Genomic DNA, 24,808 nt, shown 5'->3' on the forward strand with positions numbered 1-24,808 from the left:
ATCATATGAAAAAAATGCTCACCAAGAGAAGAACTAACTAAAAAGATGAAACTCTTTCTGTCCATGTAATTCCAAATAATATGTCTGTGTTTGCCAAATATAAGACTGAGCTGAAAATAAAAATAAATAAATAAATAAAAATAACCCTCCGTTTCAAATTACAACTGTGTAATGAATCTGTTTCTGATACACCCTTCATTTCAAATGGAAACTGGGTTGAAATAAATGTATCCTACAGTTTTGAGTTTTCTGATTTAAATTTATTCAGTTATATATAAACATTATTTACACAAGAGAAGGTGATTATAATGGGATGAAGCAAAATTGGCTCCTTTCTTAAGATCAGTTCAATTGCACATATTCTGGACACCAACACGTGTCTTTGATGAGTTAAAACTAAATCTTCCACAAAAACATATTTGGAGGAAAACATAGCAGAAAGACATATCTAAGTTCACAGAGTGAATTCACTCTGTGTGTATATAAAATAATATTGTGCTTTGTTTGTTCAATAGCCCCTGGGTATCGTCTCTTCAGACGCTAATGCATAGCACTTGTGTCACTGTGTTGACAACGAACCCTTACAGACTACAAACCTTCATTTATCCTTGCTTAATCTATGTACTACTATACTTGAGGTCTGCTATAAATTGTCAATTATATTTGAAACTTCCAAAATAATTATCCAGAGACATCAGTGCTATTTTTTAAAAAGCAAAAGTGATCTAAAGAAGTTAAAATGTGAACCAAGCAAAGCACGAAACAGATAAAAAAGATTCTAAGTTTTATCTATTTTGAATTTTATTAATTTTTTTACCACAAAGGCTGACTTTGTCATGTGATTTATTGATTACTTACATTTCCAGAGTCGATACACTTTTTTATTAGTTTTTTTATGGAAATTAAAAAAAATTACTTCTAGTAACTTTGCAAATTTGGTCTTCAGATTAAAAATACACAGAGGGCATTTGATAAATCAGTTTAATCCTGATATATGGGAGCCGTACAGCCTTAAGCAGGATGCTAACATAAAGAATAATGCTGGTAAAGTGGCATATGACTTTCACCAGGGACAACATATAATCAAAGCCATGCAGCGTGTGAGGCCTGACATGAGTGACCATCTATAAACAAAAGAAACTCAGAGGTGGGCAGCAATGGTGGCCAATTACCCACAGTCCAATCTGCTGCTTCCAGTCAGCCTCTGCAGTACAGCAACTAACAGTCAACCTCTATAAATGTCTTATTCCTTTGCTCATGGAACCGTTCTGCAGTAAACGGTTTATTTGTGGGACATGTGGCCTCTCATCATGCAGCTGGTGTATTTAGGTCTCTTTTATCCCCCAATGCATTAAAGTTTGAGCCTTAAAAGGACTATTTTGACCCATAATTGTTTTTTGCTGCCTAAGTAGTTTAAGTTAGAACAATGTGATCGTTGAAGACCAGAAAAGGAAAGATACTCATTGGTCTGATAGCAGATTTAATGGCATCTGATATTGTTCTGCTTTATTAAAATGCTTTCATTATTTAATCATCATCATCATCATAAGAAAGCTGCACTACAAAGCTTTAAACATCCAAATTGAAAATGTTGGAAGACATTTTTTCATTGGATAAATTAAAACCATTTTTATTAATGATCTTAAGAGGAACAGTGTGTAATAAGTACTGGCAACTAAGCTGGACATAGCAGCTGTCTGAAATGCTATTTACCTTCTATCAAGCAAGAAGCTAGCTCATATGAGTTGGCTAAATATCACACTAAAGAAAAACAAGTAACGTTGATAAGAGCATATTTTGAACCTGTTGTTGTTTATTCATTTACAATTAAGATCCAAATTATTCATACTTCTGTCAAAGTCAGATTTAAAATTGGTTTCTCGCAGTAGATGAGACATCTCTCAAAAGATTAAAACAAAACTATGTAAAAGGAATATTTATTTGGAATAAAAATTAAATGTTTTAAATAAATGGCTCACATAATCTTTAAAGCAATCAAACCCTTCTTATAATTGCTGCCCAGCTTTTTGCATGTTTCCACTGGTATTTTGATGGATTTATTTTTGGTAGTAAGCTCCAGGGCCTCCTTGCCCTCAGCTAAATCTTTAGCTCCGCCCACAGATTCCCTATCAGATTTAAGTCAAGACTGGCTGGGGTTCTCAGACATGTTAATATCACTTCCAGTCAGAACAAAAGCATGTTGTTAACAGATTAAAATATTACTATAAACCTAAATCTGCCCCACTTTGATAAATATTGATAAAGCATCTGCACTGAATCAAATTAAATAGTCTGCTCAGTGTAAAAAAAAGAATTTAATAATAATAAAGGAAGACATTACTACAAGCCCCACGGTTATAATGAGTGGAAAGGTGGTCAGCTATCACTTGGCAAAACAAAACTACAAACCTTAAAAGCACTGACTAGATTCCACCATCTTTTTGAAGAAAAAATAAATAAATTTCAAACAGCTTATTACCCTTTCAGAGTGTCATGTGTTATATCCTGTCCCTCTCATGTAGCAACAACTCATTTCTCTGTCCAAACAGAAACATGGATAACAAACCTAGTCGAGTCCTGGTGACAGCAGGGAAAAACACAGGCCTAAACAGAGGAGCTAATGATACCCTTGGCTGGCTGTAAACAAGAGCAATGTTCTCGCTGAGACATCAAGAATTCCAGCAGCCAGTGACAGAAGACCTAAAATTAGCCTAATGTTTACCCCCGCTGGATGACAAAGGCCACAAACACACTGCCTGTGAGTCCTTCTTCATGTAGATTACTCTCCAGTCAATAGAAGATTGTATCTTTAAGTGTTGATGCTTTAATTTTGATAAAAACCATAAAGATCTGGAATTTATCTGGTTTTAAAGTGAAACAGTCAGGGCTGGTGGTTAAACAAATTCCCAGTAGATAAGGAATTGCTTGGAATCCACAGGTTTTCATGCTGAAAAGGGGATGTCCTTACTGAAAATCTACAGGAAAAAGAGAGGGGGAGGAGTGAGGGAGGATGATTTCAGGCGAAAAAAGCCAGGAGAAGAAAGATTATGAAAGCGTGAAGTGCGAAACACAGCAAGAGTATAAGTGAGAAAATAAACAAGTGATGGGCTGCCAAGCACTGGCTCAGCAGAGGTACTTCCCCTTATGTGCACAGCTGGATTTATGAGACGGTGAGCAATTCTGCCCTAGTCTTCTCCCAGACACTGACACAAGCAGGGGAATTTAGCTTCACCGAGTTTGTCTGCTGCAAAAATAGCTCCGGACAGCATGGCAGCAGCCTCCAAAGAAAACACAAGTCAAATTTCCACTGAATACATACATAATTGTCTTCCTGCTAATATACTGGATCTATAGAAGGTGAAAAGTATTAACAGCTAAAGCTACATATCCCACTTCTTTCTGAAGGAAAGCCAAACACTTATTAAAACAAACAAATTAAAGAAATTCTCTTTTGGTTGCAGTTAATATAAAGTGAATAGTTCAATAATAATGTGTAGAACCTACTGCCTCCTACAGAAACAACAGTTTCTGTAGGAGGCACTTCAGCTGAGCCTTTTGCAAACAGTGAATGTACCAAACATAAGCTGTAGAAGATCCCAACACTCTTCTAGTGAAAGTTACTGAGTGAACAAGACTCGAAGTTGACCATGTGTAGTATAATGGACGTGCTTAAAAATAAGAAACCAGAGGAATTGAAAGAAGGTTCTGGAAAGGAAAGAGTTTTTCTACAGAAGCATGCTAGAAGTTCATTGGGCCACAGAAGTTAGATGTCAGCAGATAAAAGGAAGCTGGACATATAACAACGTGCTGGACTGGGAACTTAGCCAGCACTTTTGAAATCTCAGTTAAATTACAGATATGCTAACACTGCAAGGAATACAGAGGGACTGTTTTGAGTTTCACTCACTGTGCTAATCAGCTTAAATGCAAAGATAAGATGCAAAAAACAGAATGAATCATAACTCATTTTGTGCATTTCAAAACTTTATTAAAATCCTGTGTATCTGCAAAGCTTTGTATCAAAGATTGGGTTTTATCACACAAAGCATGATGTCACCTGTTCTCCCAAACCAACAGATATCTTTTTCCATCTCTAGAAACTTTTCTTAAAATCACAAGGTGCTTAGATGTTTTCCAAGCATTACATCAGAACAGACCAAACACTCCTTAAGATAGATACGATTGAGAGACCATGTGCAGCCAACACTCAGTGTGCAGATGCTTCTATAAAACGAAGCAATTTTATTCTCGATTCCAGCACTTCCTGAACGCCCAGAATTTCTCCAGTTACAAAGTAAGGCAGCATTCACAAAACCGCTTGAATTTGGCTAGTCGTTAAAATTTAAAAGATATGCATACACCCTGCCCAGGCAAAATATATATTTGGTCAACTGATGGCTGCCAATGCTGGCCACACATAGTGTTATATAGATTTTAGTAAGCAAGATGCTAAAGAGAGAGAGAGTCATGGGATTGAGGAAAATAAAGATTACTCATAGGATTTAACAGCAATATCACAATCCCATGTTTTCCCTACCATCAAGTCCTAATCCAAGCTTAAACTTTACTTCACCAAGACGACCGCAACTTCTGCAAAAACATGATGAAACATGCTCCCATTGTCTGTGAACTGTACAGCCATTCCTTATCTTATGATCATAGTCAGGTAAAAAAAAACAAACAAAAAAAAAACAACTAATTTTCGCCAATATGGAAATCTCTCCAAAATTGTCGAGACCTGTTTTCGAGTATTACAATCCTATGTGCAATGTTGTGGCATCTGACAGGCCTGTAAAATCACAGGCCTTTTATTACAATCATTCAGATTCAAATTATATGGCTGATCTGAAGCAGCACAAGTTAAAATGCAATAGCTTTTATAATTAAATGTAGGAATGTTTTCCAGTCTATGTTTGGCGAATAAAACCAGAGTGTTGTTTGGAGATGTAATAGACACACTAAGAGTTATTTGGTAGATTCAAGCTGAACATTTTAACCCTATAAACATGACTTGGATACAGCAGAATCAAACATCACAGTGGGGGAATATGCCGATACTTCAATGGGATTTTATACAAACAATAAACCAACACAAAGGATTTGTAGACAAAATTCCAAGTGGTAAAGTTAAAAGTTTCTTTTCAACCATGAATTAACAATTAAGTATGCTTCCCAGACATATAAAACTTGTGTTACTGGCAGTAAAAATATCTTCTGGGGTTTTAGGAAATTTTTCACAAACACACACCACTAAACACATTGCTTCAGCTGACATGTTGGTACCACTAAAAGCAGCCCCAGTACTACCAGTGGTATGTGAACCATAATATGTGAACCATGAATGTAAACCTTTCCATTGCCGCTCTGAATCTCCACCACAGTATCCAGTCTGTTGCAGCCTCTAACAAGCACTTGGAAGATTATCCTGTACTTAGCTCCATCTATCAATTCTGACCAAATTTCAAGCTCCGATTAAAAAAAAGTATTCCTACAGCATGATGCTACTACCATCATGTGTCACAATAGATATGGTGTGTTTAGGATGATGTGATGCGTTAGTTTCCCTCCAAACTTACTGTTTTGCAAGCAGCTCACCTATACCAAGATGAGCTACATGTAATAATTATATGGTCTTAAAAGCCAACTGGTTAATAAATATTGACCCAGTCAGTCTCTTTGTTCATTCCTGCATGTGCACAAATTGCTTCAGGTGACATTTTCTGATAAAAAAAAAAAAAAAAAAAAAAAAAGATTCTTGGAGACAAATTTCAACAGAAAACAGATAAGAAAAATAAAGACAACATAAATACCAAGAATTTCAAGTATGTTTCCTGGAAGACGTCCATTAACATCAGCATGAGAAGTGATTAAGACGTAAATTAGTGTTGGACCTGTATTAGTAATCTGTGTTCTCTTTCTTTCTCTTTCTTTTTCTTCTTTTGCTCTTTCCTTTGGTTTGTTATTTTGTTTGTATTTCCTTTTAAATTCTGTAAAGCACTTCGTATTGCCTTGTTGCTGAAAATGTGCTATATAAATAAAATTACCTTTACCTTTCTAGCAACAAAGATTACAGTGAATCACAGCTTTGAAGAAACAAACTTAAAGGAAGATCTGAAATCAAAACAAAGTTTATTGCGCTAAAAAAGAAAAAAAGTTTGTAGAAGCTGAAGGAAGCAAGAGCCAAACTGAGGAGCCAAAGGTGGACATTTTGTCAGAAAATATTTGAAGATTGTACTCACGGGTAGTTCAGAGGGTTCAGGGAGAAACTCTGCATCTTCACCAAAAATGAAATCTGGAGGTAACTCAGGATACTGAGCGTTGAAAATTATATCCCCTGAAACAACAGAGAAAATATTGAATAACTACTTTCTGTTGCATTTCAACTCCTTTAAGGATATTTTCAGTTAAAGTAGTTACTGTATTTTTAGAGGAAGAATCTGATGGAAAATGGCACATTCTGGCAACATTCTGTTTGCAACATTCTGGCATTATATGAACAATGTTTACTTTACCCTAATCTTCGCAAACATAATAATTTGTTATTTATTTATTTATGATCATTTTAGTGGGGCTGATATTTATTCAAGTCATAAATAAAGAAGTCATAATGCAAACAACTGGTATTCAGCAAACCAGGTAACAGAGTCAGGCAAGAAAAGGAATGTGAGCGTCTGTGTGGATGACTGTGCAAACAGAGTCATGTAGTCTACAGGTGAGGAGGAGTAATCATGGGTGTATGTTAGGTAAATTGTATTTTTAGTAATTATCAAATATTTGTTGTATCATGTAGCCTTGTAGTTACATTTAGATAATGTTTCTGTGTGTTAAATAACTTTGATTCTATCCTGAGACTGCCCTGGGAAATAGGGGTGACAGCTACTCTCAGCAGCTGTTGCCCTGCAGGACTTCCTACAAGACAGAGGTGTTAATTGCTCTGTGCTGCTTTGTGATACAAAGCCGTTGCTTTGAAGCTATGCAATGTGTCTTGTTTCACACCGGGCCTGGAGCAAGAAAGATTTAGAGTATAGATAACATGTGTCTAGAAGTGAATATTATTTAGCGCTGCAACCATGTGATGAATGCTTTGACTCCACCCTTTTAGAGTTGCAGCGCCCCGTGTGGCAGGGTTTCCTAAAGATCAATAAAAGAGAGGAACAGACAGATGTGTTTCCAGAGTAGTCGGAGATTTGTAACTGGAAACATCTCTCTGTCTGCTCTCCTCGCGAGTATAAAAGAATCTAACTCTCTTGTCTTTCTTGTGTTTGTTAAATTGTCTCTAATAGGTATTTTAGACCTGACAGTGTATGAGGGGGAGGGGAGATTTTCTATGAGTGCCACTCCTTAAAAGGTAACTAAAGGTTAAGCAAAACTGTAAACTGAAGGAAAAGTCTTATGTGTTCCTTGAAAAAAAAAAGTTATCACGAAACATCTCTCTTTCTCTTAAAGACTTTGACAGGACTCTAAGGCCATTGTTTAATCTCCATGTAAGATAAAGGCAACAAAAAGTGAAGAGAAGTGAGGATGTCTGATCAGAGAGGGAGTCCTGCAAGATCCGTCAACAAGGAAGGAAAACTGTGAGCCATCTGAAATATGGCTCACTGTAGGAATGCTACGATGAGAAAATATGTATCCGAGATGATATAATAATACAACCAAAATGGTCATATCACGTTACCAAAAGAAGTAAAAAGGAAACTATGAGTAAACAGCAAATCATATAAAATTACATCTAGGAAACAAAGCAATATTTCAAGTGTTTATTTCTGTTAATTGTGATGGCTTACAGCTAAAACAAACATAATTGTGTCTCATAAAATTGATATATCAGATCAATACGTTTTTTTTCTCATAAAAAAGTGATTTCTGAAACAAACCTTTAATGTGCCCATTTTCCAGTGTCCAAGGTACATTTGGAGGGCCTTTTATATCACTCGGAATGGTTTTCTGAATTTGGTTGCTTTTGCTTTTATACCCACCATAAAAAAATATATGGTTTTCTTTTAATAAGGCCTTTGTGAATAAACATTTTTATTTAATTTACAAGCGCCAATTCATAAACAATAACACTTTTTTTTTTATTTAAGAAAATATTACATTTTGGTCCACATGACAAAAGGTGGACACTTGTGGTGAAGACTGCTCACTTGACAGCTGTCCAGCTGCTTCCTGCAAACAGGGTTAGCCATAAGAGTGTTGCATCTAGGCATATTATAGGAAAGCTAAGTCCGAGGAAAAAGTGGGATAGAGAAAGGTGCACAAGCAACAAAGTCTTGAGATGATTGTGAAGTAAAGCCCACCCAAGAATTGGGTTACAATTCAAAAGGTGTGGACTACAGCTGGAGTCAGGGCTTCAAGAACCAACAAACAGATTTATGGAAGACATGGGCAACTAATGTTGCATCCACTGTCTTAAGCCAATCCTGGTTGAAAACTTTAAAGAAGTTTTCCAGCATACTAGCAATACATGAATCTAAAAAAATATTCAGTGATGCAACAGATCTAAAACAACAACAACAAAATAGTTGTCTGTTCCAACGCTGTCCACTGATTTCTGTTCATTACTGGTCAGCTTGAGGAGGTAAACAGGTCCAAGAGGTGAACCTAATTGTTTCGCAGGAAGGCATTCTGCTGCGCAGGCCTGCAGCTTCCCTCCAAGCTGCCCCTGACCATGGAGCTCTTCATCTTATGAACACAAAACCCCACAGCTTACAGAGGAATTTCATTATAGCTGATTGTGTTTGACCATGGACCACATTTCATGACTACTTGTGAGAGTTAGAATAAATATGAAACATCAAGAAAAAAATTGTTTAATTCGCTTTTGCAACGACAGACTGAGACTATGCACTTATTATGCAGACCAACCACAATCTGCTCCATTGTGTCAACACACGTGAACGAGACCTTGAGATATTTGAACCCCTCTGCTTGAGGCAGTTAATTCACTCAGATCAGAACATGGTAGAAATGTCAATAGGTTCAAGAGTCCCTTTACTTTTGCCAAGCTCCATGGCAACTGATTCATCAGTGTACTCAATAAAAACCCAAAAATTACAACTGTTCTTGACAATGTGTTTCTGAAAATGACGTCAACATGGATTAAGGTTAGACCACATCTTCTAATTATTCCCTTTTGAATGTCTGTTTCTTGGACTTCTACAATCAATCTGAACATCAATCTAACAATAAAACCACAGTCTGAAGACAGCTGCTGCTCTGGAAAGAAAACCACCACATAACCACGAGTACACTCTCCTTGGGCTGGTTCGCAGTGTTCTAACATTATGTTACACAATTCTATTTACGTGCTGCAAGACGCTCCTCTTCTGCTTTTTTGTTCTTCCAGCAATCGCCTGATAAGCGTCAACATGTGGAAGCATTTTTTTCCAGTGTTCAGAGTCAATCGAGGAAACAAGGGGATGTGTTTAAAATCTGTAACAAACTCCTGGCAGTCTTTGAGAAAACTCCTGGCTCAGCTCCAGAGGGGAAATGGAGGTCTTTAAGTGCAAACTTTACAGGTTATAACTCAGGCCTTTATATGCTGCTTTGTTTAAACAGACTACAATGAAGATGCCTGAGTGAGAAGCACTTCTTTTTTTCTGTCAGAGATGTAAACACACTTTGTTTTCAACCAAAGTAACAAACAATAGTGAAGATGTGTTCAACGACAGAACGAAAAAGATGGCATTCTTGTAATTTTTTTTTTTAATTTAGGAATTTCTACAAGGCATGGGCTTGTATGAGCTTTCACATTATGGTGACCTTGAGCCATAATGTACATGCTGCATGTACATTATACATGCAGCATTTTTCCACACAAAAATGCTGCATTTTTGTGTGGAAATGCAGCATTTCCACACAAAAAAACTTCAAAATAAAAAAGAATAATAATCTAAGTGTTTTCCATTTGAAATAATACATCAAAAGTTGTTTAAAAAATGCTATTCTTATCCTAGCTATCTTTAATGTGAATAAGTTTTATATTTCCATGTTTACAGCTGGGTTGTCTTCCTCCCAAAACGCTGCCCCATGTCAGCATTTTTGTTCATTGTTTTAATTCAAAGCCTGTACACTAACTGCTAAGCTAGTGCCAAAATTCCATAAGTAGGTAAAAATACAAAATAAAAAACATTGAAAAGACGTGCAAAATGATGTGACAAGACCTTTGATCTCACACGCATCCTGAGCAAAGAGTAACAGAGCTCTATAAATTTGAAACAAGCAGACAATGTCAAACAGATCCCAATCAGAGATATAGTAACAAACAAAGTTTTTCTTAGTATCATAATTTTCAAGGGGTTCTGTACGTCATGTACAGATTCCTCAAGCATAGCCACAACTTCCTGCCACAGGTCGCAGTCATTTCAGTCTAGGCCACATTTTGTGAAAGTTAAGCAAAACCTTCCGCCTTCATTTCTGACACAACTTTCCTTTCTTCCTTTGCATATAAATGGATCTACAATGAAACACTCCTCTCCTGAACCTCTGCAATTTAAATGCTTCTGTTTTCATTCAGAAAGAAACGGAAAAGTGTGGGCATTTGTTTAAAGAGCTTATCTATATCAGATCAGCCACAAAAACCTGCCATACCACTCTGACTCACAGTTCCGTCTTATAGTATGTAATGAATATACGGAGCATGTGAGGTAATGGGTTAGAGGCCCCATTTAATTTGAGATCAAAGAGTAATATTGATGGCGTAAACATGCGTCGGTACAAGCTAAACTGAAACTTTATTCTGCGAAATTTTCTTATTCAAAAAGCAAAAGACTAATCGCCAACGATGTTAGATGTGTGAGAACAAAGATCTGGCATCCTGTGAGTCATTATAATTCCAGTGACAGCAGGTTGAAATTTTCTCCATGAGGCTTGCTCACAGAGGAAAGTCTCAGATATGGACACTTGATGAAGAAGTCAGCGACCCTTCCAGTAAAAGCAAAGAGGCACAAACAACTGGAAACTGCTATTGTTTCATTCATTAAGATGCTAATTATTTGTCTAATTTTACTCAATTTCAGGAAGGAGTTTATGCTGTTTAGTCTTCAATCTGCAGTTCTTTAAGCCGGCCAGCTGTGACATTCCATCAAACTAATCAAAATCAGTCTGACACAACCAAAATTATTTCACTCATTACATTCTTTTCTCAGGCAGCAGACCTGTTGCTTTACACAATAAATCAATTAACCTAAGCGCCAGTGGAAATCACCAGACAAGCGTTCAGATTTCAGAGTAAAAAGAGCTGACAAATCAAAGTAAAAAGTGGAATCAAAATGCGCCACGCTGTGCAATCAGCATGATTAGACTGCAAATGATTACCCTTAAATTTATGTTGCTCTACTGGTGTTTAATTTAGGAATATATAGCTACATGCCAAATAACAAAAAAGCCTGATTTGAAGCCCTTAAAGAGGCTTAGCTGACCCCAACTTCCTGCTACTTTGAGACTTGATACAGAAGAATTATGTTCATGAAAAAAATGGCATGTCAGTATTTATATTCCTTTAATCGTTTCACATCGTGTCACATTACTACCATAAACTTGAACATGTTTTTTTTATATATATTTTATGTGATATACCAACACAACTGCATGTAAAGCGGAAAAAAACAGACAAATGATTCTCTATTTTGTGTTATGGAAACAGACATGAAAAGTAGTGCAGATTTTTATTCAGCCCCCTTCACTCTAGAATCCCAAAATAAAACCCAATGCAAATTAATGATTCCTTTTAGTAGTCAGATTAAAAATTTCCATCTAGCATCCCCTCAGGTATGACCAGCTTCCTTGTTCCTGCTGAAAAAATATATATGTCCCCACACCATGATGCTGCCATCACCATGTAGCACAAATTGTTTGCATATTGGCCATACATTTTAATGTGGTCTTATCTGACCAGAGTTCCTGCTGTATATACAGGATCTCATTAGCATTTATACTAATAAGGGCTTTTTTTTTTCTTCATCCATGAAAGTAACATTGTAGCAGTGCCTGACTAAAAATTGCCTTCCAACCTGAGCTGTAAATCAGTACAGCTCCTCCACAGTTTTCATGGGCCTCTCGGCTGTTCCGCTTATATATGCCCCCGTAGATGTCCATCTGATTTGTGTTTTATGTTCACAATGTCTTCTAACAAACCTCTGAGAGCATGACTTTGTTCTTGTAGAGATTCATTTAAATTCAGCTGAAACAATTTAATAATATCTATTTATTGATTATTATTTAAGTTGCTATCTTACAGGAGATTTTTATTTGTTATACATCCTAATTAGGTTTAATTTTCCTCCCATTTCACAATTTTGCAACTACTATTTCTAGTAGCCTATCGTTCAAATCCTGATAAAATACATTTCAGTTATTTGATGTAATGTAAAGTTCAGGTAATTTCATTGATTTATTTATCCCTCTATGTAACAAAATACAGAGACAATAACGTTTGAAGCTAAACTAAATGTCAAAGAAAGGTAAGACAAGAAGGATATGTTACAAAAGTGTTTTGAAAATCTAAGCTGAGACTAAAAAAACAAATTGAGTAAAGTTGCCAACTTACATTTAAGGGTTTCTCCAGCGTAAGGGATGTGGAGTTTGAAGCGATCACAGCATGGACCAGGAGTTAGAGATGTGCATCTGGATGTCAAAGTTAAATAAAACGATATAGAAAAGTTAAGTGAAACACCAACACGGTACACACAAAAATCAAAACAATTTGCATTTACTAAAAATTATGAAAATGTGAAGGGAAAAACATTAAATGTTGCCAAATTTTAATATTTATCCTTCCTATATGTAAAATTAAACTGTCAAACGTTATTGTTAATATCCTCAGTTTAAACTCTTATTTTATAAATGTAATAAATCACTTCCTTTCTGAATATTAAGCATAAAAAACTAAATGTCACAATATCTAAAGAGAAAAATAAGGAAAAAAAGTTCTGGTTTTCCAAATTCATGTCACATTCAAAATGCATTTCCCCTGTTAAGTCAAGGTTTTTGTTTCTTGAAGAATTTAAGACAAAACTGTCGGATGCTGGATCTTAGATCCTAAAACTATGACTGAAAGACTCAGACGTACCCTGTTTTGAGGTCCGTGACCCGGAGGCAGTTTGTGGAGTCCAGCCCCACGCGGCCGTTCCTCACCACACTGCACAGCAAAGGTCGCAGCTCAGGTGAGATGCGGTGCAGTGCAACCTCAGGCGACATGTTGTTCATTGTATCAATGATCAGGAGTCTGCAGAAAAACGCAGCAATCATCAGTTAACCATCTGTACAGATTTACTTCAAAAAAGAGACACAGAGCTGCCACTGGTGAGGGTTTTGAAATAATGAACAAAAATACATTGTATTGTGTTTTTCGTTTTCTATTTGACATTTTAAAAACTGAAATTAATTACAGGCCTATAAAGGAGAGCATTAATCAGAGAAGCAACTAAGAAGTCCATGGTAGCTCTGGAGGAGCTCCAATATAGCAACAAGATTATATATATATATGTGTGTGTGTGTGTGTGTGCGCTCCATAAAGTTGGCTTTTATTGAAAAAATAATGACAATAGTTGTCAAACAAAAGTACCAAGAAGTGTCAGTAAATGTTGTTTTTAATCCACATGCAAAACATGTGTGGCGAAAAACTGACTTCCTGAACACGCTATCCTCAAAAGAACAATAGAAGCATCATGCTATTAGTAAGCATTTCTTAAGCAGAAAGCTGGTTATGAGAAGACTGATTGAGCTAAATGTATGACAGTCCTGGAGAAAGGCTGCAGCACTCAGCACTGATGTAAATGTTCAACTTCAATCAAAAGAAGTCCAAGTGTTGTAAAGCCACAGAACTAAAGCTAATTGAAATTTTCAATGCAAAACGTGTTCTTTTAACAGAGATTAAAAGAACACCAGGGAAATATATTTTAACGAAAGATAATGTTTGAAACTTGCGATTTTTTCTGTCATTTGTTAATGACAGAAAAATAGAAATATGGGAAACTATACCAAAGTCATTAACATCTTCTACTTTCTAATGAATTGAGATGTATTTAATCAGTTTAACGTGACTGCAGTTTTTTGCATTTGGGACTTTTTCCTCACCCGTGCTTTCAGTTTAAATTTTTACTGAAATTATTTGTAAACATTTTCTTTACAAACATATTTAGCCTGACAGAAGAAAACTCAATAACCCTCACAGCTTTAATTTAGAATCAAAACATTTACAAGTGTTTAGAATGAACATCTTTAGCTTACATGGCTAACCGCTTCACCTTCGCTATATTAATACAAAACTAAGCGTTCAGCAGCCTTGAAGTGCGCCTTGCTTTTCACTACCTATTTAAAAATATATAACGATGAATGTCAAATTACCTCAAAGAAACGAAGGTCTATATTTTGAGCGTTAACTCCAATGTTTACTTCATGCTTTGAAACTTTCCGGTATGCAATGTTTGGGTCCTGGTGATGGTCCCATATTAGCTGTCTGTTGCTATGCCTGTCATAATAAGAATATTGTTTTTAAAATTAGAAACAAATTTGTACATATTATATATGATTGTATTGTATATTTCACTATAAATTAATATAAATGAGTAAAACAAAAATAAAAGCATTCATGTTTGAGAATACAATGATCAGAATTGAAACGGCAGTGGCTTCATCATACAGCTGTTATAGTGTACTTTGCCCGTCTTCAGATGTTCGCTCTACAGGAGCAAATTACACTGGAAGGTAAATTTTCTATCGAATTTTGTCTAAAAAGTTGTGCTCCTGTACATTGTAATTTATATTAGAGGCCCTCTAATTAAGAAGGGTTGTCTAACCTTTCAGATTTTGGTGTAGTTCTTTTTAAAACGCTCCAAACATGCAGAGTTCAGTCACCGTCCAGTTACTTTAACCTGCACAAGCTTGTGGATTCTAAATATTTATACAGAACTTTTTATCACTGCAATCTCTGGTTATTTCGTTCAAAAATACCGTCAACTCTATAATGTACAGCTAGACACATTCATACGCTCTTTTGTAGCTTTTAGTGCAAGACGGTTGTAAGATCAAATGCATGAGGTCACATGCCATGAGAGGAGTCAGAAAAAAGAATTTATTGTAACTGATGTCATCGCAATTAGGACAAATTGCATAATTACTGTTATTACAATATGTGTTCTGCAAAGAACTGCTTGGACAGCAATAAATATTAGTTAGTTGTGTAAATTAATTGCTCTCCTGTAGGCAATTATTTGCTGCTGTTTTTAATGGGCATTAGGATTTTATGGGAAAGTCATTAAAAAGTACATCGGCATAGAATAAATTCTTATACATCACCTGAAAGCATATCTAAGTTATTAAATAAAATTATTTAATTGGGAAGGAAATATAGCTCCTTCTACTGTCAGAATAACTTAGTCATTGTATGGGGTCTATATTTGTAATAAACCAAAAATAAAGGAACAAACAAACACTAAAAAGCTATCTGTTTACAGTTATGTATTGGATTTACTCCTGATATTGTGTGCCACTGATCACAATATTTAACAAAACTTGCATCTGTACAGGATTCTTTTATGTTGACTTGTCCTAAACTGAAGCCTTTTATTTATTCTTCATTATTTGAAGTTTTTCAGTGTCTTTGAACTTTTACTCATTTGGAATCCATGACTCCCTGCTTCCGTCCTATCCACTCTTCAAAACAGGAAAAGCAAAAGAACATGTCATTGAAGTAAGGTAGATGTCACTTTGTCTTCATTAGTTAGAAAATGACTGCTCACCTATTGCCTATATTGACAAAGTGGCAGACAAGGATGGCCTGGCACCAAGCTTATTTGTCCTCCAGATATAATGAACAGTATGGTAAGAAAGGTATATAAATTAATAAAACCATCAATCATAAAAGCTCTCTTATGCAGAACTGCAACAAAGAGTTGCATTTTATGCTAATCAAGACTCCATAACAGCCATTGGATCCCTCTAATGGCTAGATGCCAATTGCTTTCCAGAAAGCAATGCAAGAAATTATTATTTTTTTGTTCTACCATTACAAACGTAAATTTTGTGAGAAATTTAATCTAATTGTGAGCACAAATGAGGCTATAATTTAACTTTCAAGCATTTCAAACATTCAAGGTGAGCAGCTCTTGGCCACCTTTAAACATAAGTTAGGTCATGTGATCATGTTAGGTCTGCAATCCTTGTTAGAGTGCACGACTTAGAGAGATTGTGTAGAGGAATGATCAAAGATCCCGCTCTCTTTATGCTACAAACCTAAAAGGTATCTTTCTAGCAAAAATGAGTTTGATGAAACATTAGCAGTAACATTAGCATGCTAATAAGTATCTTGCATGAAGATGGTTTATTGTTTAAAAAAACCCCATTTATTTATTTATTAATATTAAGCACTGGATAAATATGCTTCAATTCAAAGCTGTGTTCTGTAGCCAGATCTCTAACAAAGATTGCAAACAGGGTCTTAACTTGTGCCGTGAGAGCCCGACATGACTCATACGCCTGCAGCCAGACCCGACTAGTGTCATGGCACGTGTTGTACAGACCAGGTGTGGCCCAAAGGTCAACAGTGGTTTCATTTGAAGCCAGATGAGGAAGAGTGTTTGTGGATCAAACATTCTTTGCTGTCTGGGTTTACAGCATATCAAAACATATCCACGTCCTAAATACTTATTTTGTTATGAATAAAAAATTATCTGAAATGTCAACCTGCGGCGTGGGTGGATATTTAGTCTTTGCTTTTTGATTATTTTTATACCAGCTGGAACAAGTGTGTAAGGAAATTTTGACCTATACAGGCAAAATCAAAGCAATTTTTGAAATAATATAAAAAAAATGAACACAGATGTTGGTGCACACAGTATTATCAGTTATGTCTGTGCATGGATATTATGGCTGATTCATGGCTGGGAAAGTCCGCCTTCACACTGGTGATTCAGGCTCAATCTGAAAGTATTCACCAAAAGAAAAACAAAAAAGCCCCGTGCAGGGCATTCGAGACTGGTTATCATGCACATATTACTGGTGGGATTCCTTTAGAGGCACAGGGAGTTTCTCATTATACAGTCAGATTTTATCTTGCAAAGGATTTTAAGTGAAATTACTCAATTTGAGTAAGCATGGGAGAGTTGTACAAAGTGCTATCATTCTTCATAAGGTCAGACTATATGGCTCTCATCATAATCACGGTTTTCATTGAGGGGGTTCTAAGTTTACTTCCTGCGGAGAGAAGACAATGCGCTGTGAGATGTGGGAGACAGAATCGAGCCATCCTACAGCCAGCGGCCAAGCTTTCCAAGTCTCCCACTGCCTATAGGAAGAGATTTAAGGAGATTAACACGCCGGCATTAGCTCCAATACAAGCAGGGGATTGAATTAATTACAGACTTTGCTTGGGCTGTGGTGCATTCACGGGACATAGCATCAAAATGCCCCCGCCCCCCCTCCAATACCTCCGGTAAGGCTGGGATATATCCAACTCAGCTCTGTGATGAATGCTCTATTTTTACCTTCTTCCTTGTTTCAATCAAGCTCATGCTAATGTGGGAGATAAATGGGGCGAGTTTTATGGCCCCGGAGAAACTAGTTTACATATTTTCCTTGAGATGCTCCCACTGCATTTAGTCTAATGTTATCTTTTATGTTGCCCAAGCAATCAATAGTCTCCAATATGATGAACATGTGATCAGATCTTTGAAATATAACTGAGGTAATGTTTCTTCTGTTCTTCAGATCATGAGCGACAGGGCTTTTGATGTTGTTGTGGTCGGCTCTTGCATGACTGACTTGGTGAGGTGAGTCCATTTACATACTTACTTTCCTGTTGCCTGATATCACATTAAAAAGCATTATGTTTGATGACAAATCTCAAGTACAGCATAAAATCTCAGAAAACTCATTAACTTCCTCTGGTTGGCCCAGGAGGAAACAGGCTAGATTCTATTTACCATATAAGGAAATTAATTTGAAAAATGTAAAACTGAGTTCTCAGCATTTTCATCTGGATCCTGTGTGATGCTTCTCGGTTTGTAAATAAAATCTGACTATGCAGTTTATCATCATGTTTAGGATTCTTTTATACCAGTAAAGTTGTGAAGAAATCCTCATATGCGATGTTATATCAACAGCATAATCTCAAACTAAAAAAAAAATTCAAAAATCCAAATTAAATTGAGTACATTTTATTCAGTGGTAACAAAAAATCTTAAATGGAATGGTTTTGTTTTACTAAATCTGCAGTCACACTCATTGGGAACCATAACAGTTTATAGTAATTTACTTTTGTTAAAAAATATATATATATATATATATATGTATATATATATTTTCTTGAGGTTGATTATGGTGGATAGGAACTTTTAATGAGCAATTCATGACCTCCTGTTCTGCTGAGGTGTAAAAATTACATGACACAAATTAATAATAGTGTTTTATTTGCAATCAGATTTCAAGTGTGTGCTGTGGACTTCTGCGTTTTGTGGTTATTAATTATACAAATATTAATATAGACCCAGTTACACATGCATTATTGAAAGACTTTTTGCTCTAAATGTGTTGTCACTTTGTTGAGGGCTTCCCCTTTAGCACATTTTTGTATGCCTCTGCCTTATTCCAGATTTTATTAATGTAATTTCCTAACTAAAAATTATACTCACACTCAATATGACAATGTCGAAAACATTTTTTAGTCCTTTGCAAATTTTATTAGAAATGGGAAATCAAGAAATCACATTTATGTAAATATCCATAACATTTGCTTAATACTTTGTTGGTTCACCATTGACAGCGATTACAGCCTCAAGTCTTTTTAATATGATGCACAAGCTTAACCCGCCTATATTTAGGCAGTTTAGCCCGTTCTTTGCAGTTCTTCTCAATCTCCACCTGGTTGGATGAGAGATGTCTGATCAGTCAGATCAACTCTGGACTCTAGCTTGGCCATTGCAGAACATTCATAGAGTGGTTCTGGCCATGTGCTCTGGGTTGTGGTGAGCAGGACAATGACCCAGACTGAGGTCAAGAACACTCTGGACTAGTCTGACAGTTCCTGCTACAGCACAACATTTCCATAGCATGATTCTGTCACCACCAGCAGTGCCTGATTTCCGCCAAACTGGAGAACTGGTGACAATAATATTTCAGTATCCTTCCCCAGAATTGTGCCTCAAGACAATCCTGCTTCAGAGGTCTCCAAACAATTCTTTTGATTTCATACTTGATGTTTGCGCTCTGACGTGGCCTGAAGACAGGTGTGTACCACTTAAGGTGGTTCTTTAGGCCCTTTCTTGTTGCAACATATAGCTGAAGTTTGACCTGGACTGTTACTGGGGTGTAGATGATATGTCCTGTGGTTTGTGTCCCAGTAAAATGGGCTTGTTAATGCTTGCAAAGTTAACCGGAGACAAGATTTTCAAGCAATTAATGGTGCGGATGTTGCTGGTTGAAATCTCCCTGTAGCATTAGTTCTGGATTGTAAATGTGTTCTTTGCAAGAAGGAATCTGAAACTTTAAATTTGCTACCAGCATTGGGAACGGAAGTAGAGCTGCAGATCTATTAACACAGATTTTATTGCAGATTATATTAACACCCACCACAACCCCCTTTTCCCCTTCAGGGATTATATTTTGACATGCACGCCTGTGGAAAATATGGCATAGAGACGGAAGGGGGTTTTCCATCACAGTTTTTTAAAGTGGACTCCGTCGCAAAAATAGAGGAAGTGGTCTAAAGTTAGACCGCGTTGCTGTTTTTCAGTATTTTTCCTAAAGATGTTACAGAAAACATGAGTAGCTTGACAGTGTGTGTGTGACAACCTTTAGAGCAAGCTTACTCGAAATCTTAAAGGTTTTTCTAAATTGCGATCTCTCCCACATCTAAAGCAAATTCGCTGATCTAAGATGATGTGGATGTTAACTGTAAATCAGCTTGCATAGATTTAAAGAGTGCAGATAGTCTTGTATAACTGCTGCTATTGAAAATGTCAGTGTTGCATCATCCTGATATGTGGTGAGATTTGTTGAGCCAAGTCGGATCCATTCCCACAACTGGTTAGTCATCGCCTGCACCACAGTGTGTTAGTTGAAAACAAATTCTCAGCCTCTTTGTGAGCAATGACACCTAAAGCATTTTTAATGTCAGAGCTGAAGCCAACCGAATGTGGAAGAGTTTTGATTTATTTTTTAAAGGTGTTTATGTCATGTTTTAGTGAGTTCCTTAGTCATGAAAAACACATGCTCTCTCCTACTGAGGGGAGACGCTTTAATTTTGGCTCTCATTAGAAACTCAACCAGCGACTTTTTGCTTTGAAGGGCAGGAGTTGTCAATTAGAGCCTTAATAAGCTTACGGAAAACGGTCTGGTTCTGGGCGGGAAAGGCGGGGGGATTTTTGGATGGAGGTCAAAATCCGGATAGTGGAGTACAATTTCAGCTCTTCAAAGTGATGCATCTGGCTTTGAAGGTGGAAATCCAGTCAGGGTTTTTGGCACCGTGTTAGTCAAATACGGCCCACAATCTTAATTATCTTTTTTCTCCTTTAGATGCTCAGCTGTTTCTCACTCTGTCTTTTTCCAGTTGTGACTTCTTCAAACACTCGAGCAGCCAGGAGTTATTTCTACCATCCATAGCACACTGAAAAGAGGTGCAGATCTGCTTCTCATACTTTTAAAGCTTTGTCAAAGAAATAACAGCGCCCCCTGCTGCCATAGCTTTCTGACCATTTAGAATAAACTTTTCCTTGAAATTGGGAGCAATAAAATAGGTGTTCTCGTAAAATAATGGCAATGCTATTACTATTTACATAAATTAACAATTGCAAAATAAATTTCAAAAAAAGCATTCATAGATAGTTTGTAGAAATCAGCATTGCAAAAGGTTAAAGCTGGAGGGAAGGATTATTTTTTATTTATTGCAAGGATTTCCCACACTTCTGGTAGATATCTTAATTTGGCACTCTATATTTGACTTTTACTTTCTCAGAAAATGTTTTTGTATAATGTCAACTAGATAACTAGATTTTGATCAAACCTGTTTCATTTCCAGGTCTTAGAAAGTTATTTTTCATTTTCAAAATTCCCTTTAACACAGACTTTTTACATTATTATTATTATTATTATTATTATTATTATTATTATTATTATTATTATTATTATTATTATTATTATCGTTAATAAGACAGGATATTTAATAACTAGATCAGTTAGTTTGAATGTAATCGGAATATCAATCAAAAACAAAATGATTATGTTTTAGTAGAAAGATATTTATACTTAAATAATTATTTACACCACACATTTATAGGTTGTATAAATTTGTACAACTGGTCAAATTAAGTATTTGTTCTTTCTGTTGATTTACTTTAAGGAATAACTACATTTGTTGGTTGCACTTTATAATAGGATTACACCTTATAAATTATTCCTTGATAATTAATAAACAATTTATATATTATTAATAAGCACATAATTATCAAGTTTCAAGAATTAAGATGTTTTCTGGAGAGTGGTACGAAGTCACTTTTTAGCAAGGTATTGGTTGCTTTTACATCTTCTCTCTCCCTTTAACGTATTGCTGTATGACTTATAATTACTGATTTATGAACAGTCATTGTTTAGTTAAAAGGTAGTTTATTAAATGTTTATAAGTCAGTTATAGAAAGTTTTATGTAAATAATCTTATGTATTTATGATACAGTAAGATATTTCAGAGATCCGCCTGTAAATCCTTATTATGATCTATAATTGAATGAATTAAATAAATTAAAGCAGTAATGCATCCATCGCTGTTCCAGACAATGAGTATACTGATAAGTGGCTTGTTATATGGAGCTATAGGCTGCCTCTGGTCACTAACTGCATAATGGCAGCTTGCACGTGGCTCAGATAAATGGTGTGAACAGAGAATTAAACACCCACATATGTGCCTATTGTTAGCAAAGCAGTTCACCGGTTGTCAATGTCAGGTGTCTTGAGCTCGTCCCCCTTTTCACCTTTTTCTGATTTCCTGGAACCTCAGCAACAGGATTCTTTTATGGACCAGCACAATTACACAACAAGGATCTAAACAGCCTCCTGGGCTCAGAAAAATCACTTCTGTGACTCATAATTTGATCTAAAGGTCATTGCACTTGAATTAAATGAGTTATTATGCAATAATGTAGTATGCATCCTGTTCTAGAAAACTTCTTCTCAGGTTAAACCTTGATGTCCGTCTGGGTCTTATTTTTAAAGTTTCCGGTCCACATTAGAGCTTAGGAAGAAAGTTCAGATTGTGGAAAAAATCTTTTGGGTTTGTTTTTGTCCTCATTTACTTCCCTGTGATTCTTCCCAGCAGCTGAGGCACAGACATAGGAGAGGGAAATGAGAGTCAGCCTTAAAGCAAACAATCCACGTCATAGAACACCTGCTTTGGCCTCTTGGTTCCGTGGGAGAAAACACACTGAGGTCGCACTTTAGCACATAACTGTGCTGTTTACTCGGTGCACTCACCACAAACAACAATAGCCAAGTGTCTTTCTGCATTTTATGAGACGTGGGTGGTTTGAGTCAAGAATTTGGAAATATGTTTGTCTTTATTGACACTTATATCTCTTCAGGTGGAAACAAGCCAAAGATTTATTCATTATTCTAAAGCTCTAATGTCAGTCCTTTTAAGAACTATAAATTTATTTAATAGTGTTGGGAAAACCTCATAAAAATTCAAATTACTTCATTTAAACAATGTTCACTACCTTTATGCCAACATCCCATCAAGAAAAAAACATCATGTTTTGTTTAGTTGTTTCATTTTATCTTTATTCTTTTGTAATTTTCTGGAAAATCAATAGTATCTTTTTTGAGATGAGATACAGCTTGAAGAAGAAAAAACCCTCCAACTAGCACTTTTTTGATATTTCATTGAATCACAGTTTCGGAAGAAATAAAGCAATTTTTTTTGTTTTTTTCAAAGTTGTAGCTGTTTTGTCCAAAAAAGCATGCTATGTTGTTACTCTAAAATATGTCTTTAAAATGTAAAACGGAAGAATAATTCCTCTTTTATTTCACCGAGGGAGTTAAATGTTGGCTTAGTTTAGGTTTTCTGTACTTAACTCAGTGTATCTTAGCCTATCTTTTATTAGCTTAGCATAGCTTAACTTTGTTCAGCTTATTTTAGCAAAGTTTGTTCTGGCTGTGATTAGCTTAGCTGATCACAGCTAGTTGTGATCAACTAGCTTAATGTAGCTTAGCCTAGGTTTAAGTTTAATGTAGCTTAACCTAGTTTTTTGTTGTTTTATGTCACTGAGTTTAGCCTTGCTTACCTTTACCTAGCTTTCTTTGTTTAGCCTATTAGCTTTTTATCTTAGCTAGTTTGGCATAGTTCAGTTTATCATAAAGACTAACTGACCTTTTCCATTGAAGAAACCAAACATTAGTGTCATAGGTTACTGATCAGGACCATTGTAGAATGACTATGATTCACATATTTTTTAAAGAGTTTTGCTGCTTCATTTAGTTTATATTCCAACAACTAAGCTATCTAATTGCTAACCATAGATCTTCACCCAGATATAAAAAAAACTTTTTTTCCCCTCTACCTACACTTAACACATGGTTGGTATTCTGTTTTAGAGATATGAAACAGAATATCTGTTTCAATTTAGTCAGATATTGCAAAAATATTTTCCCAAGACTTAAGACATTTGCTTGAGTTGGATTTTTGTGTCTTGTTCGGTCCATTCTTTATTATATTCAGTCCCCTTTTGAGAAAGTTTTATATAAAAGACTATTCAAAACAGTGTGTAATGGCAAGACAAAACTTCCTGAGGAAAATAAATGTTAAAAAAAAAGTTACCAAAAAGTAAATTTGTTTGTAGCATTCAAATTATACAAAGGTAACAATGCATTCAAAGGACAAGTGTGCTTTGAACACCTACGTGGGTGTTCACCTACCTTTACAACCTTTGTTCTTTTTCCTAGTAGATGAATTTCTGCCTCAATAGCCTAATATTCTGCTATCTTGAGATTTGTTTTCTTTTCCCTGTGTTTTAACACACTGATGCAAAAGCACCAGAATTAGAAAATAGGAAAAAAAGCTGCTCAATAACTGGAAATCCTGTGTTTGTGTAAATTCACAGTAACAGCACACCTGTCACAAACATTCTCACACACACACTTAGAGAAATGCATCAATGCTGTCAAAAACAAGTTTATGATACCAGTTTGCTACCCACAGTCCTAGTGGCCTCAAGCCAGTAGTGCCCAGGGCCAAACCACAAAGCCCTCACATGTAGCCATAAGGCTCTATGTTATCTCACCTCCTACATTACTCACCACCTATTCCGAGTCTGAGATTAGTGCATTCATCGGATAGACATCTCCTTCCATATACACCTGTCACATATCATGCTGAAGTGCAGGGTTGAACTTTACCAACCAGTGAATCAGACATCAGGCAAGTTGAGACATCTATGTTATTTGTTTGCATTATTTTCCAATTTTGAAATGGTGGCATTGGATTATTCAGGTTTAAGTAGAACGATGAAGCAATTTCCAAATCCACATGCTTACATTTTCCCCCCTGTAGTTTAGCCTGCCCACTGCATTCCTGTGCTATTCTGCTCGATTCTAATCTTTCTTACAGCACAGTCTGGGCTTTCTCCCATTCACTAGAATTCCCTCCACTTAGATTCTCTACCAGGCCAGATGTGTACAATGACAATGATTTTCTGTGCTGCTTTAGAATTGTAGTTTGCCTGTAGTTTTAGCAATTGTAGATTAGAAAGTGAACAAAGCCTTTCAGTTGGTGTTGGCCAAATATTGAATTCACATTAACAGCCATATGGTTCTGCTCAGCACTTCA

The 24,808-nt window shown here is 36.0% G+C and overlaps 2 protein-coding genes across 3 annotated transcripts in view; one reads left to right on the forward strand and one right to left on the reverse strand.

Moving 5' to 3' along the window:
* babam2 (BRISC and BRCA1 A complex member 2) overlaps positions 1 to 14,454 on the reverse strand; it is an 81,310-nt gene extending 66,856 nt beyond the window's left edge. The window contains exons 1-4 of the mRNA XM_032547853.1: positions 14,347 to 14,454; positions 13,070 to 13,225; positions 12,548 to 12,624; positions 6,240 to 6,334 (exon numbers count right to left, since the gene is read on the reverse strand). Coding sequence (XP_032403744.1) covers positions 6,240 to 6,334; positions 12,548 to 12,624; positions 13,070 to 13,206 — 309 coding nt within the window. The 5' untranslated portion in view covers positions 13,207 to 13,225; positions 14,347 to 14,454. The remainder of the gene's footprint in view (positions 1 to 6,239; positions 6,335 to 12,547; positions 12,625 to 13,069; positions 13,226 to 14,346) is intronic.
* A 179-nt stretch (positions 14,455 to 14,633) lies between these two features.
* Positions 14,634 to 24,808, forward strand: part of rbks (ribokinase) — a 34,704-nt gene continuing 24,529 nt past the window's right edge. The window contains exons 1-2 of one of the 2 annotated variants that reach the window (XM_032547676.1): positions 14,634 to 14,706; positions 17,707 to 17,768. In XM_032547676.1, the coding sequence (XP_032403567.1) occupies positions 17,710 to 17,768 (59 nt within the window). In that variant the 5' untranslated portion in view covers positions 14,634 to 14,706; positions 17,707 to 17,709. The remainder of the gene's footprint in view (positions 14,707 to 17,706; positions 17,769 to 24,808) is intronic. The other variant, XM_032547677.1, reaches the window with a different exon arrangement.

The sequence above is a fragment of the Xiphophorus hellerii genome, chromosome 19, assembly GCF_003331165.1.
Source record: "Xiphophorus hellerii strain 12219 chromosome 19, Xiphophorus_hellerii-4.1, whole genome shotgun sequence".
Classification (NCBI taxonomy): domain Eukaryota; kingdom Metazoa; phylum Chordata; class Actinopteri; order Cyprinodontiformes; family Poeciliidae; genus Xiphophorus; species Xiphophorus hellerii.